Raw genomic sequence first — 18,174 nt, forward strand, 5'->3', positions numbered from 1 at the left:
TTGAATGCAAATCTACAACTAAACAGTTGCCTTTTTCTCAGTGTAGTTTTAGTAATGAGCTGGTTTGTCTAGGAGCTAAAAGCTGTATGTCTCACTGTATTTAATAGTCTCTAGAAGAGTTCAGACCAGCTGTGGTTACAGCACCTTTAGCATCAAAGCCCAGTTACAAAACCCAAACACACACCATCTGAGAAACTTTTTTTTAATAAAACATACAAAAGTTCAGCACTTCCATAGAAAACTATTTCAAGAGTCTCCATTGTACAGTAGCTGAATGCTGGTTGGGGTTTAAGTTTGGAAAGTATCAGTTCAACACAGTGTTCCCCAAAAGAACACCATTTGAGGTACTGGAAGATATACTGCAATGATTAAGTAGCAGACAAACACTGCATAAGTTTATTAATTGACTATTTGTATATCCAGGCAACCTGCCCAAGAGCCTATTCCCACTGACTTCATTGGGGGCAGATTAGGGCCCTAGAGCCTTGAAACTGAACTGACAATGGCTGGATACCAACAGGAATAAAAGGGCATTACCTAATGATTATTGTTCATTCAAGTAGCAACTGTCCAAAGTTATATTTTACAAGCCATTCTTTTTAATAGTTTTGTGCAAAAAAAATTCAAAAATTGCCCCATCACTAAAGACTTGGATTCTCATCTTGTAGTCAACTTTTAAATAGTCCTTGGGCTGTTAGATAAGTTACTAATGCTAATAACCTTGGTAACTATAGTAACTGATTTTAAAATTACATGGTCTGATTCCTTAAACATGTTGACTATGTGTTAAGTGGATTTAAGGACTATACCTTCCACATTCCTTAGCTTTGGTTTAGTTTCTCCTGTTTAAGATCCTGAGCAAACAAAAGCCCCTTCTTATATTCAAGTAAAATAAATAATGTAGCAAGGGGAAGGAACCTTTCTTGCAGTTCTTAACTGGACTTTAAGGGATAAGATTTTGAAAATCAAGGTTGAGGTCAATGAGCTACCACATTCCTCCTTTGTGCATGGAATTAGGTATTCTTCTTAAACATCAGTTGTGCTTACAAAAGTGGAAGCACAGGAAAAAGTAGGCTGAAAGACAGCCCTAAGTTGTTAGGAGCAAATACACTTTTAAAAATAATACAAAAGGGGTTCCAAAAACATAAGTATTGGTGTTAGCAGAAAAACAAACATGAATCAGTGAGAGGTTAGATGTAGAGTTGCTTCTTCCCCTAACATGACAAAGCTTAACATATAGGTTTACAAAACATTAATCATTAAAAATTTGGTTAATTTCAATTAAGGTTTTTAAGTATGAGGCCATTGCAAACCCTGACGGAGAGCGTTTAAATCCAGACACTACAGCTTATATAAGTACTCAGTTTGTTTCTCATGCATCTTTCATTAGCCAAACTAAGTGAAATGAACAAAATAAAGGGGGAAATATCAGTTTTTAAGTACAGGAGTTTACATTAGTTTTACAGGTTACATCAGTTCTTAGTTTCAGCCTGTTATGTTTTTTGACCTTAGACTATCCCTTTAAGCAGATAGAATTTTAAATCAGTTTTAAAGTTTTACAAAACAAGGTAGACATGCTAGCAATTTTAGGTGCCCAAATGAGACCGCTTCCAGGGTTCTGATTCAGTGAAGGCTCATCCCTTTTTGAAAATCAGGTCCCTTTAAAAGGTAAATTGAACAGCCAAAATCCCTAGTTACTTTTGAAAAACCTTACACCTTATACCTGGTTTTCTAACTACTGAAAAATTAAATGCGTAACACAGCTTTCACTCATGTGCAAGCAGCATTTTGTCTATGAACATGCACTTCAAAACACTGTCAACATAAGTATATTTCTCCGTGTACATAAGAAAATAAGAGGGAATAATTAAATGAGAGGCAGGCACACAAAATCTGGTAGAGACTGCACATCATGGATCGCATAATTAAATCTGTCCCTGTTCCCCTGTGGATAGCACACAGCATTGCTCTTTTAATAAGTAAAGATTGGCAAATAGCAGTTAAGTAACAAATGCTACTTCCTCTAAATACACAGAATATCACCCACTTCAAACTGCAGCTTCTACAGTTACATTTTCCCATGGATGTGTAATAAGCATACAAAAAATTGCACCTTTGTCTCCTACTGGACTTTCTGGTGCAGGGAATCAAGATTCTGAACTGTAATGTGCCTTAAGCATGTCATAATAGCTTGAAACATGATAAATGCACTAGGATTCAAAGGGGTAAAAAAACAGGGTTCAAGTGCAAGGGGAGAGAAAAAAAAAGGAATTCTTCCATCGTTACTGATGCTTCTTCGGTGGAACCCGGGATTTTGCAATCACAATAGGAACGGCAGACAGCAACCCAATCAGTAGAGCCCAGAGTGGGCGGTAGAAGAGCCACCCCACAGAAATAGTTAGCAGGGAGAGCGAGGTGGCTGTACAAAAAGCAAAAGCTTTAAGTCCAATATTAACCAGATCTCGAACAACAGGAAGCCAATCCACTGTGGGTGGGAAGAAGAATTAAACAGAAAATGAAATATTTGACAGTGTGAACAGCTGTAAGATTTTATACTGCTAAAAATTTGTGGTTAGAGTCCACATCCAGTTGCCAGTGAAATCCACGAAAAGACTCCCATCCATTTCAATGAACAATGGATAAGGTCTTTCCACAGTCCTTTCAATCAGAGGATCGCAGATCACTTTACAAACACTGACAAGCAAAGCCTCAACATCTCTGGGAGGCAGTTAAGTGTCATTCCCCTTCTCTTCAGATAGGGGAAAGTCAGGGAAAGTAGTTAAATACCAGTTCCAAGATACAACAGTAATGTATGGCAGAGCTAGGAATAGAATTCAAAGCCTCCTAATGGCCAAGCCTGTGCCAAAGCTACAAGGCCATCCTTCTGCTTATGTATAAAATACCTAGGATAGAGGTGTGTGAAAGTCACAAGAGGAAAGACTAGGTATAACTGGTCACATTTCACTGAGAACTGGAAATTGCATAAACTTCTCTGAAGAGTCTCAAGCATCATGAATGTTTCTCTCAAAATATGGGATAGATGCTATTTCAGAGCAAGAGGTAGCTCTGGAATTCAATTTAAACAAGTTTAATGTAAAAAATGCTCTTTTGCCAAGTTTATTCTTGTAAGATTTGCCTTAAACTAAAATACAAATAATTCAAGGACCATTTTTTAGTTCAGTGTCTGTACAGCGCCTAGCACAGTGGTGGCCTGGGACTCAAGGCATTACTGCAATACAAATCACAACAATTCAGACTTCAGGTACATAGCAGTTCTGTATTTGGAAACAACAGCAGGTCTGATAGAGCTGCATGGGGAAAGTCTTTAAAGAACCTGCCCAGCTTGTGTTATCAGTCTCTGACTGGTAAGCACAGGGTAAGCATCCGCTGGGGACTAGACTGAGAGACGAGACTATGAATTGTGACCTAATCCACATTTCAAATTACATGGGTTCAAGTCTCAAAGTTCTGATCCAGATTTCATACATCCACAAAGCAGATGTTTGGATCTGGCATTTTTGTTCTGATCTTTATTGATTTAGAGGCCAATTACAAAGTTCAGATCCAGATTCAAATTCTGCACCCGTCAAAAAATTAATTTTTGTGTTTTGGTCATTTTGTCACTAGGATCCAGCGTTTTGAGTCAGGTCCCGTCTCTAAACTGAGCTTTGTTTCTAGTAACAGACCTACCCAAAGTGTGAAGGATTCTGGTCATCAGGTTTATGCCTACAAACATTGCCAGCCAGCCAGCTGCACGGAGACCCCAGGTCTTCATGGTGTTACTTTCATGCTCTTTTTGAAACACCTCCTGAAACCCAAACACTGTTATACATGGCCCATTTCTGGGTTCCTTCAAGCCCCAAATCCTGCTGCTTCCTGAACCTTATGAATAAATACATCACAGGGGATCATGCTTGTAAATATTAATGCTTCCCAAGAGATACAGGGCCATTTGCAATACTATCTTGGCTACTAAAAGTGTAGCTTTTTTCCCCTCCCTCAGCAGCCCAACATGTTACAACAGTGGCCAAAGGGCAAGGCCAAGGCCATCTTTGTGGAGTCCTAACTTGGTCCACAACATTTTCTGTCACACCTTGTGACTAAAGGTGAGGACACACCTGAAAAGTGCACAAGTGTTGTTGCTGATGAACTCAAATAAAGAGCATCAGCATCAGCAAGGAAGAATCAGATACACTAGTTTTTTATTAAATGGTTGTTTACGCCTCTGTAAAGATTGCTGCCTTCTCTCTCTCCTTATCCAAACACATGCACTAAAATCAGCAACCTCCACTGGGACCAGGGAAAATTGTAGAAGATCTGCATATTAATTAATTGTGTTGTTTTTATTCAGAAGAGATACATGTGTTTTGCTGACTAGAAATTTGGGCATGTTTCAAAAACAAGACACTGCCTAGCAAACAGTTTTAGTAAAGGAGATTTTCAGAACCACATGTACAACATTAATGAATTAAGTTCATACATGCTTTGAGATGCTCTGCAGCTGCTTATAAAGATTTTATAGTAGGAAGACACCTCCTGGAAACTACTTGTATCCTATTTGGACCAATCTCTACATTGGTGGTGTCTCAGTTTCTGCTGAAGTAAAAATATATTAAGGGTCACATATTACAACAAAAGTTGTTACTATTTCTTATCTCTTTCAAGACCAGCCTGAAGCAAGAGCCAGTTCACCAGCTTTTGGGAACTCAAATACTTGGCATCAAGGATCTTTGCAGCAGGGCACAAAACAATCACTAATGGAAGCCAACTTGTCAGGGGAGTAAGTGAATCATCAAACTGCTGGGACATGCAGGGTTTATTGCAACCCAGTTAATTGCCTGAGGGTTCCCACCCAACTGTACTAACAATAATTGTATTTCAAACCTTGAGGTCCCTTAAAAGGGATGGATTTTGGAAGGGGTGAGGATGGAATTACAGGCTTTAATTAAAAAACTAACTTATTTTAAAATATCACCTTTAGAAAGTATTTGGGTGATCATGAAACAAACAGATGGCAAACAATGTGGGGGCGGGGGGAGACAAAGAATGCCATTTACAACAGAGTTGTTGTAGCTGAGTTGGTCTCAGGACATGAGAGAGGCAAGGTGGGTGAGGTAATATCTTCGGTCCAACAACAGATATTACTGTACCCACAGTCGCTCTCTCATTTACAGCAGAAGTAAGCAGTACCAGAAGGAAGTTATTTTGTGTGGTAACTTTTGCCACAAATCACACTTTAATGAGCAGGAATGAAACAGCCTAACTGGCTACTGCTGATAGGGTAAGAGTACACAGCATTTGCATTCTTCTGAGGCAAAGTCAAGGTTAGGCACACACAAAGACCAGGGTGGGGGGATGAGGGAGGTGGACACAGGCTCACAACTGTCTTGTCCTCCAGCAGTGAGATTAGAGGCAGGAGAGGCAATACTCAGACCAGATTTCCTCTGTCCAGCATCAGACTGGTAACTTACCACCCAATCTTTCCCCTGCAAATGAAATGTGAAGAGGGAGGAAACTCACTGTCCCATTCCCTGCTTCTTGCTACCTCCTCCAGTTTCAATGCTAGCTGTCTCCAATAGTTTACTCATGCTGTGGGATAACTCACCTCAGCAGAGAGCTCACCAGGATAAAGAATCTGCAGGACATCTCCAGACTTGGTTTGGTATGAAACCAACTGGTCCCCTCGCTGACGAGCAATCACGGACACCTTACAAGAGGCAGAGGAACCAATCAAAGAGCTTTACTCGTTACAGCACTGGGGCCTTAGGGAACAAATCACTGGAGAACCTGAAGATTTACCACATCTGCTGGGCCCAGGTGGGACTTGTCTCCGCTCAGACCCGCATAGAAGAATGAAACACGAAGGTCTCCCACCTGGAAATACGGAAATCACAAGTTAATAAAAATTTACTTCAACAAAAGGTTCCCAGTGAAGCCACTCTGCACGGGAACGTCATGGAAGAATCATAGAATATCAGGGTTGGAAGGGACCTCAGGAGGTCATCTAGTCCAACCCCCTGCTCAAAGCAGGACCAATCCCCAATTAAATCATCCCAGCCAGGGCTTTGTCAAGCCTGACCTTAAAAAAACTTCTAAGGGAGGATGCTGTGCCATAAGGCTTTGCACCAGCATATGAGACAGCCAGGTAGGATTCCTGGGTTGTGATTTTTCCAGGCTGGGTTGGCAGAAGGTGAGGGCTGCAGAGACAGCACAACTCAAGTCCCAGAGGAGAGCAAGGTTTATGCCACTTTCCCCTGTCTGATTTAGGAGTGGCAAGGACGGGCTCCCAAAGAGAGTTACAGCTAGCTATCCTCAGCCGCAGGCAGGCAGCGCCAGCCAGTAGTGACCTGGCTCACTCATTACTGCGTTCAGTTCACTTGCACTGAGCAGACCTAACTCAGACAGACCAGTTAGACACTAATGAAACCCACCTATGTGAGAATAGGAGTAGCCCTGCTCCTGTTTCTTTCCATTTAAAAGCATCTTCTTAGCCTGTCAGTCTAACATACAGGAAGAAGACACTCAAGAAGAGAAAGAGGAGGGTAAGGGCAGGATAAGAAGCTTGTTTGATATACCGAAATTAATCACTCTTCCATTAGCTCTGCAGTCAGAGCTAAGTGGGCAAGCTGCTCAGCACTATGACTTGCATTGATTTCAATGGGAGATGAGAGTGGTGTGCAGCTTGCAGGATAAAACCCTACGTTTTCTTCAATGAATAGATTTTAGTTGCTGCCTTGATGATCTCTGCAAAGCCCTTTCATCTTACTTCTGGACGCCTGGGATTCTCGCTGTGATAAAAGTAATCTTCTCTTCGAGTGATGTCAGCATGCGGATCCTCCAGTTTCGACAGGCTCATCTGCTTAAAACTGTCAATTTTCTCAATAAGACCTGAGCAGAATAAAGAGCCAAATGTAGGTCTCAAGTGGCGCATTGACTTCAGGATCCATTGTGTTAGCCCTAGACAGCCATTTAAAAGTCTGCCATCCCAAAAGATAATGAACCAAAAGCCATCTGCAGTGCAATTCCAATGAGCTTAATGGTGTTACCCCAGTGATGAACTTGACCCAGTGTGTATCTGTTATAATAAGTAAAAAACATTCCTTACCTTTTGAAAGAAAGAAACTGCCCACCTGGACATCAGGAGCAATTGCAGTGAAAGATTCCACAGCCATGGCACTTGGGGAAAAGAAATAATCTCTGTATAAATTCTAGTATTATGAGCACACTCTTGACCAACAACACAGAATACGCTGAAGCACAAAATACTGACCCATGCTGACAGACAGACAAAAACCTGTGAGTGTGAGAGTGTACCAGTGAGTTAAATAACTGCCATGATGTAAAGATAAATACATTAGAAGATTGTTAGGTGCTCAGATACTACAGTAATAGGACCATTAATAGTTACTAAGGTCAGAAGGGGCAATTATGATCATCTGGTCTGATTCCTGCATAACACAGGTCAGAGAATTATACCAGGTGATTTTTCACATCTAGCCCATAACTTCTAGTTGAGCTAGATCATCTCTTTTAGAAAGCTATTTAAGACTTCACATGATGAAGAATCCATCACATCCCTAAGTAACTTGGTCCAAGGGTTAATTACCATCATGGTTTAAAAAATTAATCTTATTTCTAAGTCTGAGTTTTCCTAGCTTTAGCTTCCAGCCACTGGATCTTGCTATGCCTTTGTGTCTGGTAAATTAAAGAGCCCTCTATCAGAAATCTTCTCCTCAAGTTGGTACTTAAAAACCATGATCAAGTCATAGTAGTAGCTGAAGCCCCAGTAATTTTGGAAGCACCTACACGTGCTTAATTTTACTACCATAAGTAGTTCCATTGATAACTCATGGCTGTAAAGCAAACAACATGTATAAGTGTTTGAAGGATCAAAGCCCAAGATACATACAGATAGAGCGCCACCCTACAAAAGAAAGAATAAATTCAAAGGCCACATCTTTTCCCTACAAACTGTTTCTTAGAATTTGAGTCTCTTACACTTGTAATAGCTAATGAGGGGATAATGCACTTTGTTACATTTAGAACTGACTTGAAAGATATAGGTTCTCATCAGAAAGGCATGAACTGTAAATTTTAGTGTTCAAATCGGTGGGTTTGAGTCAGGCATGTAACTCATTTACAATGGCATTCACAGCTTTTATGGTTTGCACCATTTGACTCTGGGCTGCTACGTATTTTATTGTTATTCCTGTGGCAGCCCTAGAAGCAGAATGTGATTTGATTTCAAATAATAATCTTAATGGTAGATCTGGTTGGAAAATGTCAATAAAAAATAAAGGAAAACTAACACATAACAGTCCCTCCACCCTGTTTTCTGACCAGCTCTAAGTTATTTGCATAGCTCAGGGTGCCAATTTGTTAAAAATACATTGAATATATTGGAAACAAAATTCCACTTGCATAAAAATGCTTCAGTTTATGGGACATTTGTGAAAGTCCAAATCTCCAAAGCAAAGAGGCAGAGATTTTTCAAAACCCCAAATGCCAGTTTTCCCACCTATCCTTATAGACATTCTTTGCCACATCGCACCACTGGAAAATGCTCAGATACTACCATGATGAGGGTGGTATCAGAACCTGTACGGAATATTATTTGTATTACCATAGTGCTTAGGAGTTTGTAAATCAGAACCCCACTGTGCTAGGCACTGTACAAACACAGGACAAAAAGAAGGTCCCAGCCCCAAGGATCTTACAAGAACAACTCAAAAGTTAATAAGTCAATAAGTCAAAATGTGGCAGCAGGGAGTAATTAAAAATAAATTATGCCTTGAGTGATTGACACAAACAAGTCTGTGATCTTGCATATGCTCTGTCAAAAGATGCAGGCACTATTGCATCTGGCATGACAATCACATGGGATGTCATTCTATTTTCGTATTTTTAAATAGCTCCATGCTTCATTGATGGATTATGAAAGTCAGAAAGGAATCCTTTCTAGTTTTCCTACCTGGAGGCAGCACACTCCAGAGCCACAAGAATACAGTTGGAAGTCAGGCAGACCCTTGCCTATTAATTATTAGCTATAATATAAATAACTTAATCTTGGCTCCACTGTTGATTCACTGTGGTACCCTTGGGCAAATCCCCTCCCCCGCCCTGTCTGCACCTCAGTTTCCCCACCTATAAAATAGCGATAATTCTCACCTACCTCACAGAGTGCTGTAAGGACTAGTCAGTTAGCATGGGTATCAAATTCAAAAATATTATCTTACAGAAGTCAGAATTACCTGGGGTTTTTATGGCCAATCTCTCGATCAAAGTTTCTGCTGTTCACAACTTCTGATTTCCATTCAGTGTCTATGGAAAATGGGATAGAAGTTGGGAAGAGAAGAGTTAAAAACACTAAAATCAAGAATGTTCCGCTTAAATGCTACAGAAGGACTGACAAGTTTTAGGCAACGTGCCTTATACTTGCAGTAACATTCTTTACACCAAGGTATATATTTAAAAAAGGTACCATATATACACCTGCATCTCATGACATATGTATAAAGGAATGGAAGGATTTAGGGAAAGGCTACCTGGTGTGAAATCCTGACTCCACTAAAGTCAATGGGAGTTCTCAGACTGACTTTAGTGGAGCCAGGATTCCACCCCTGGTTCCCATCACTGGACGATTTCTGGCTGGCTGAGAAAGGAATAACTGTTCCGCTGGAATAAGCTGCTTCAGTGTGGTGATACAGCAGACAGAGAGGGGAAGAAGCCCCAGTAGGACACAATGTTGTGCTACTGTCTTCACCGCTAAGAAACACAAAGCAGCTTCTTGAGATTTTCAGCACTGGCTCTGGCAGCTTCCTTCTTACTCCTGCAGCATTATCATCTCTTCCCCCTTCTTTCTGTAGCTCATCTGCTCAATAAGGAAAACTCCATATTTCCATGCAGGGACAAAGACAAAGCAAGGGATCCTCATTAAAGGGTGAAGTGAGGGTGCTTGCATGGAATGCTCTCATGTGTGACCTACTGACAACTATTGGATGGAATACACCAGTCTATATTAGTTCCCTTCTAATGTAGAGCAGCTCCTTTAGCTCACAGCCATCAGTTCTGGTCCTGATATATCTCCATAGCAAGGAGCTCTGTATTCCAACAGGCTGATGGTATTTTTTATAATCATGCACATGGCTTGTTACATATCCACATTACATGCCCACGTGCTTGAATCAGGGACAAATGAGGCTCAGAGACTAATCTCCTGAGATGTGATGACTCAGTATTTGTTTTCTGCCATCGGGTAGCTCAGAATTGGAGGGAAATAATCCTCTCTACAGCTTCTGCCAGATGGGCATTATAGTTTTTGCCAAATGCTTGTCAAAAGGCGGAGGCACTCAAGATACTGGGCGTTTCCACTGGCTGATACCAGTGCCTGAGCAGTCTCTCAATACGTTGAACATAGAGTATGAAATACACATGCCATTCCTCCCAGTCACCCACTCGGACTATCCAAGCCTGAAGACATTTTGGGATTTCTAGGTTATTCATGAGCAGCGTCCCAGTTGGTCCCCATCTCAATTACCTCATGGAACAAAGTCTCTGCCATTTGCTAAGGGAGCATGGAATGAATCTTTCCCTGTTCCTCCAAACCCCTTTCTTCTCATCCTAGCAGGGTACTATAGGACTTATTTTTAAACCAGCATGCAAACCCCATTTTGAATTCAAAGGGGGAGAAGTGCTTTTGTACTGTGCACTGATGAACTTACTATATGAATATCTTGTTTCTTTCTTAACTTCACCATTCTCCTCATATTCTCTGCAGAAGAAAACACACAGCATGAAGGTCAGGACAGGGCCCACCGCACAAGTGAAACATACAGGAAGCTCATGAGAAACGAAGCACAAGCCAAACTTATCTTTAGAATGAAGTAAACGTTTCCCTAAATAATAGATTCTGAACAGCAAGGTCGGGGGGATCCTGCAGACAGGCATCATGAAGTGGCACACACCCTGCCCTTCCCCTATAGCTAACTGGAAGGGAGACGTCCACTAGATTAGTGGCGGGGAGCCCAACATGGGAAGGAGTGAACCACTGCCCTAAACCAAGGACTCTTACTGGCATTAGCATCATATGCACATTATAGGTAGTTACTCTTATGGCCGGGTGTAGAGTACAGATACCTACTCTAGAGTAGAGACAGTACCCAGCTAGCACAGGTATAAATAGCGGAGTAGACAGTGAGGCACAACTATGGCGAGTAGGGCAGAGATTCCTACACACGGTAGGGTTCAGGGATATACCCTACACAGCTCTATACCACACCCAACCAGTGCCTCCCAGGTCTACACTGCTGCCTCCCTGCTGCCAGAGCCTTTCCCTCCTGTAGTGAAAGGCTCCGGCAGCGGGGAAAGGCTGTGGCAGAGGGGAGCTACCAGAGCCTTTCCCCGCAGCTGAAGCCCTGCACTGTGGCATGCTACATACTGCAGTGACAAGTGCCTTTCACTGCAGTGCGTAGCTACATGTGTGGTGCCTGTACTTTACACAGTGCCGTAAATGCAGACTCTCTCTAAACTGGGGACCTCTTGTTTTCTGCATCTTCAAAATTTTCTAGATGATTGTTTTCTGTGTGTTATGATAACAGTTTTCCAAACAGTGAGTCCTGATTCCACACCCAAAGCTACAGACATCCATAACGAGGTTTTTATTATAACAAATTATGTGTTGTTGTTTCATGTCAGTAAAATAATAAAATAAATAATAATAATAAAATAATAATAATAATAATAATAATAATGCTTTGCTCTTCTATTGCACCTGTCAGCAAAGCAGCTAAAAGACCTTTCCTACATTCACTCTTGAAAGCTGCACAGCCCACTGGGAGGAAGGTACCACTAAAATTATTACAGACAAACTCCAATGAACTGAAAGTTTTGGATGACCCTGAGACATTCAAGAAACTGGAATTTACAGAAATTATTTTTGGTTTTTATATGACTGTTGAAATTGCAGGGGGGAGGGGTAGAAGAAGTTTGGATAATCCCAAATTCAGACACGGTTCTTCCTGTGTAGCCATTTTATAGATGGGCAAATTCAGACAGAGGGAATTAAGTGATTTGCCCAAGGCCACATACTGAGTTACTGGCTGTTGGCAGGGCTGAGAATATAACCCATGAATCTGGATTCCCAGGCCTCTGTTCTAACCAGTATATCATACTAAATATATTTTAAAACATTTTAGGTTATGTTAAGAGCATGGTATTGACTAGACACTTCCATAGAGTTTAAGGCCAGAAGGGACCCTTAGATCATCTAATCTGTTTACGTTTCACCTAGTTACCCGTTCATTGCATTCCAGCCAATGATCAAGGGCTGTAATTTACCACAGAATTCACATTTTAAATTGTGGGTTTTATTTGTTCTAAGAAAGTTCATCATTATTGAGCTTGAGGGGAAGAAAGGAAGAATCTATGTTTAACATGGAGAGGTTTCCAGATCCAGCAGAAGCCATTTAAAATGCATTTACTTTTTGGCGAAGGAGGTCAAAAATGAGCTTGTGCCTCCATTCTGGAGTTTGAGAGTTCAACAGTGGGGAGAGTTCAGCTGGGTGATACCAGAAAGTGTTCTATACTCTGCAGCTAGACTTTGCGCTTAAAAAACTTAAGATATCAGGAGCAAATGCTTCGAGATTATGGGCTGCAAAATGATGAATGCAGGGAGAAGTCCCAGGCCGGGGTGGCCAACCTGTGGCTCCGGAGCCACATGTGGCTCTTCAGAAGTTAATATGCGGATCCTTGTCTAGGCACCTACCCCGGTGCTGGAGCTACAGTCGCTGACTTTCCAATGTGCCCGGGGGTGCTCACTGCTCAACCCCTGGCTCTGCCACAGACTCTGCCCCTACTCCATCCCTTCCTGCCCCCTCCCCAAGCCTGCTGTGCCCTCGCTCCTCCGCCCCTCCCCCAGCCTTCTGCATGCCACAAAACAGCAGATCGAGAGGGAGGGGGAGGTGCTGATCGGCGGGGCTGCCGGTGGGTGGGAGGCACTGGAAGTGGGGGCGGGGGGACTGATGAGGGGTTACTGTCGTATTACTTTGGCTCTTTGGCAATGTACATTGGTAAATTCTGGCTCCTTCTCAGGCTCAGGTTGGCCACCCCTGTCCTAGGCAATACTGAGCCACAAAGACCCATGGGAGTCAGCAGGGTTCCGCGGGGGCACATCCACTTTGATCAGTCTGTACAATCCTTAGTGCCACTTAAAAAAAATTGATTTCTATACTTTTTAGAAAAGTGTATTCAACTGTTTTTGTAAATTATAATAAATTATGCATGTATAGATTCTACTGACATTGCCTACAACAAATTAATATTCCAGAAGCCTATGGAATTGTATCAGAAAATAGAAGGTAAAAGCCACAGCTGTATCTTAGATTGCAAGAGGTCTGATATAGTACTATATGAGGTTAGGGGGTGGGAAAACATTTCACCTACTGCTGGAGGTTGTTGGGATTCTCTTAGACTCTGCTCCTGCAATGGGGTCCACCCGCATAGAGCTCATTACAGGATTGGGGCCAGAATCACTAAACCAAAATTAAATGTAGGGAAAATTAAAGGAAACTGTGAAAACTCAAGGGCTCTTGGGTCATCACGTTACAACCCCCTCCAAAAAAAACCACACACAAAAAACGTTAATTAGCCAGCACCTTTTCCTTAAATTGTAATTGGATTCTGGAAAGAAGTAAAAATAATGAGCCTACGACTTACTTGGAGTCTTCATATTCTACCCACTGATACATTTCCACCTGACGTTTCAGTTTGACAGCGTGGATGGAGAGCCCATAGCTGGGATCAAACAAAGGCTATTAGGATATAAATAAAATACAAGTCAGTCTAAAAAGCTGTATTTCAGATAACTCCAACTTTTCATTATTGATTCCAGCAGAGCAGATACCTGTAAATTTATCTTGGAGAAATCTCAGTTTATTGTGATGAAAAAGTAAAGGGGGTGTCATGTAAAATTTTTCTTTCAAAAACACTCTGAAATAAAAATTAAAAGAAAAAGGCCTTGGTGACATGCAGCAAGACAGACGATGGAATAAAAGTATAACAACGCATCAGGAACAGTTATTTCTTTGCATTTCTATGCTGTAGCTTCTTTCATATGAGGATCTTGAAGAATTTTACAAACATTAACTAAGCTTCCCAAAATCACGTGATAAGATCCATTTTGTGGATGAGACACCACATTTATCACTGTCAAAAGTATGTGAAATTCCATGAAGCCACAGAGATATCTCAGTGATGGACAGGCTGTGCAAATCTTTTTTTAAAAGGGAGCACTACACCCTATCTGCTTATACCACTGGTGAATTTGACCTGAAGAAACTGAGACAGCAAGTCATTGGCACAGCAAGGAAATAGAACCAGGAATCCTGGTTCACACTTCTAACCAGTAAACCATGCATGAACCCACTTGAAGAGAAACTTTTATTCTTTTCTGCTGGCTGCTTTTCCACCACATTCTCTCTTGCAAAAAGAGCTGACAAACAACATCACTATCTCTGGAATAACCAGAAGATGCACAGCCTCTGCAATGTAAGATCCTCAGGACTTTGTGTCTTCAGGAATGCACAGCTGGCTCCCAAACACACAGCACAGGAATGGGGAGGAACATTTTCAGATGGGAGGTTTACAGCCCACAGTAGTATTTCATATCAAGCATGCATGGGTTTAATCTGGCGGTAAAGAGTTTTTCTTCCTTTTAGTTCATGCATTATTTTCAAACCAACTATTGTTTACCTACCTTTGATGTTCTAAGGGCACCTGACAAGTGCACTAGTTTTCCCTCGTTCTGTTGGGACACACTGTGAATATTGTCAAGAGGGACCACAAGAGAAAGCCCCTCATCAAGGGAAGTGGCTGTCTTCAAGGCTCGTCCCTGTAGTCAATTAAAAAAGAGAAAAAAACATATGGAGGTACAGTCACACACTGCCACTTTGTGTTAGTTGAGTAGGAGTTGGAGCCACAGCTTCCATTAAGTGCTAATAGGTTCATCCTCCATGCATGTAACCAAGGAACACATCTGCACTTCCCAGCTGTCGCAATCTTATGTCTGATACTTACTTAAGAGAGTAGTACTTATTTGTGAAACTAACCTCACTGAGATTACTGGAACTACTCATGTGCACAGGAATTACTCCCATGAGTAAGAGTTTGTGGGATAATCAGACTAGCAATAACAGGTGGCACCCTTAAAAAAAACAACAACAACAACAAGAACAACAACCCACTACCCATACATGTAGCTCTACTGAAGAAAACAGAACTGCTCCTGATTTACACTAGCATGAGCGATGAACCCAGCAATCCTTATGCATGTAACACTCACAATTACTTTGATGGACATTGCAGGCACATACAAGTTGCAGGCTAGGACCCTGAAATTATTCCTCACCTTTTACCTTACCTGTTGTTTTTGAATAACTGCAATGGTGGTACCATCGTGAGTCTGTTCCACTGTCCAATTGTTCTGATTTATGATCTAGCAATTTTTTCTTCCCTTATTTTCAGATTATTGTTCCTTGTCCTACAAACTCCTAAACCTGTGAACAGTTCCCTTCCTTCATTTATATAGTGATGGTTAGAAAATGTTGATGAAAATCTGAAATAAAATTTCACAAAATTCTGCTCCCACCCCAAAGTTTCCAACCAGCTCTAACTATAAATACCTTCAGGATAACAGATTATGGCCTCAATCCCACAAACTCTTATGCATGCAATTAACTTTACAACCATGAGTAGTTCTGTTGATTTCAATGGCACTTCTCATGGTACTAAAGTTGAGAACATGCATGTTTGCAGAAGACAGGGCCCAAGATCATCCTAGGAATTAATCAAAATAGATCTGCCCAGTTTGGCTAGGTGCATTAAGTTCCTTTCATGTAAGTACAATGAAGCTAGCTGAAAATTTAGCCTTGCAATATACCAAGAGAATGAGGAAGCAATGAGAGAGTAAAAACCAGGCTGGATAAAAATGATCACCCCTGCTCACTGATGGTACGTAATTTTCTGAGAGTGGTGAAACAAGTCAGCTAGATAACCTCCAATTCCCATATTCAATAGTGATTCATTCTGTGCTCCTGCAGCACATCAAGTCCCTCCTCACTACAACTGCCCCTCAGCTGTACAGCACGAAGCAGAAGTTACATACACAAATGAGGTACACTAGCACATAGCAGACACATGCAAGTCCAAACAAACTCTTCCAATCACACTTGTCATGTGCTGTTGACCCACCTTTCTCCCCACTTCCCAATCAATCCACTCCTCTGCCAATGGATCTTATTTTACTCAGTCATATCCCATCTCTATTCTCCACACTCAGTTCCAGATAAAATCTCCATATACAGCTCTACCATCCCATTTCATATCCCCCTGTAACACCCCCACCTTCTTTAGTGTTACAGGACCAAAGATCAGGCTACAATTCAGGCTCTTCCACATGCATGCCACTCTCTCAAGCGTAAATTAATAATGAATCCTGAAGACAATCTGAACTGTTCAGCAACCTAGTGTTACAAATATTTTAGCAAGAAGAGCTTTGTCTTGAACAGCACTGGACTTTGGGCATAGAGGTGAACAAGGACTTCAAAAGAAATTCAAAAGTCAATATTGTTTCACTTACCTCATTGGTGAAAAGAAGGTAGAAAGAGAGAGAAAATGCTGCAAGTCCAATTAGCATCCCTCCAGCAGTGTCACTGAGTCGCTCCAGAAACCCTGGCTTGGGCTCACTTGTGATTTTAACATGTTCTTTCTTGCTGCTTGTGTCAGAGAACTGATAAAGAAAAACAAACACTAAATAACTTCTTAGCTAAGGCAGAAATTGCTTTGCCACTCACAGGGTCCCTTGTTTAAAAGGCGCATCTCCTGATTTAGAGCAAACCTGATCTCTGTCCCAGTTAAACATTTGTCTCATCTCACTTTTATTACTTTTAGTTATTTATACCAGAAAAAACTGTAAATAAACGGAGGTTTATTGAATAAGGTAATTTACACAATAATAGCCCAGTGTATTCTTTAAAGCTGCCTGAGATACATTTTGTTAGGTTTCTCATTTTGTGTCAATATCACATATTTGGGCCTTTGGGTTCAATTATATTCCTGGCGTCCCTGCCATATAAAAGTGGAGCTGAGACTAACACATAATATTTTACATTACTATGGAATAACTGAGTGTTTTTCAAAAGTAAAGACCTCTCTCCCTCTTATGAAGCATCTAGGGCAATAAATGGAGACAGCTGATTTGATCTAAACACATATTATTCTATTGTCTTCAGATTAAAAGCAAGGTGATATTGGAGTGGAGGCACTCGGTATTTATATGGGTGGTGAGGAATAGCTAGAAACAGTTTGATAATTGCTTTAGGTATCTAAATAAGATTTGCAAGTTTGGGGATGTTTTTTAGAAAATGCTCAGGAAGGGAGTGACCATCCCACCACTTTTTGTTCCGATCTGAGCATTGGCTAGAACGCAATTTTTATATCCTACATGCAGACTGACTCTTACAACCACACACACACACACTTCCCGCAGCACCATGAAGCCACCCAGTTAAAACACAACACGGGAGAGGGGCGGGGAGACTCCGAGGTGCCACCGCGCCCCGGAGGGAGAAGCAGCCAGCGGGCAGGGGCGAGTCAGCAGCGGGGCAACCCTGGCAGCGGGGTTACGGGGCGGGAACGTGAGTTATTCCCGGACAAAGGCTCCCGACCCGGACTCACACACTTACATGCCCGGACATCTTCAGCCTCAGCCGGGCGCGGCTGAAGCCCGGGCTAACGCAGCACAGACGGGACACCCGCGCTGAGCTCGCCCCGCCAGGCTCCAAACCCCGCCCCGCCCCAGAGGCTCCGAGGCGCAGACTCCGCGCGCAGCGAGAAACTCGCCGCCCTAGGACACAATGTTGCCTACAGAACTTTAGCTCGGCAGCTACGCCCCAGAGCACGGCATGCTGGGAAGTGTGGTTCCAAACTGAGAGTTGGCGTAGGGCATGCTGGGAAATGTAGTTTCAAGCTGTGTCACCGTAGGGCCTGCTGGGAAATGCAGTCCACGCGCGCGAGAAGGGTGCTTCGGGCGAATCCGAGCCGGGACAGCTCGCTGTCACAGGGCCCCATGGGAAACGCAGTCCTGTAAGAACTGTAAGAAGCGCGGCAAAACGCAAAGCA

General features: G+C 42.0%; 1 protein-coding gene across 1 annotated transcript; it reads right to left on the reverse strand.

The window, feature by feature from the left end:
- Positions 1 to 188: 188 nt before the first annotated feature.
- TMEM43 (transmembrane protein 43) lies at positions 189 to 17,998 on the reverse strand. The gene is made up of 12 exons (XM_007059955.4): positions 17,739 to 17,998; positions 16,634 to 16,783; positions 14,753 to 14,887; positions 13,714 to 13,808; positions 10,722 to 10,771; positions 9,252 to 9,321; positions 7,106 to 7,176; positions 6,767 to 6,888; positions 5,800 to 5,874; positions 5,606 to 5,707; positions 3,691 to 3,808; positions 189 to 2,485 (listed from the first exon to the last, which is right to left on the reverse strand). Exons 1-12 carry the CDS (start codon positions 17,748 to 17,750, stop codon positions 2,283 to 2,285), a joined length of 1,203 nt encoding a protein of 400 aa, XP_007060017.2. The 5' UTR covers positions 17,751 to 17,998; the 3' UTR covers positions 189 to 2,282.
- Between the last annotated feature and the right edge of the window lie 176 nt (positions 17,999 to 18,174).

This window comes from Chelonia mydas, chromosome 7 (genome assembly GCF_015237465.2).
Source record: "Chelonia mydas isolate rCheMyd1 chromosome 7, rCheMyd1.pri.v2, whole genome shotgun sequence".
Lineage (NCBI taxonomy): Eukaryota > Metazoa > Chordata > Testudines > Cheloniidae > Chelonia > Chelonia mydas.

Bases quoted from the DNA above. Each gene is read 5' to 3' on its own strand.
- TMEM43 (XM_007059955.4), bottom strand. The intron at 13,809-14,752 runs GTAGGTAAACAA...ATATCCTAATAG, and splicing joins GTGCCCTTAGAACATCAAAG to CCTTTGTTTGATCCCAGCTA. The intron at 5,708-5,799 runs GTAAATCTTCAG...GCCTCTTGTAAG, and splicing joins ACCTGGGCCCAGCAGATGTG to GTGTCCGTGATTGCTCGTCA.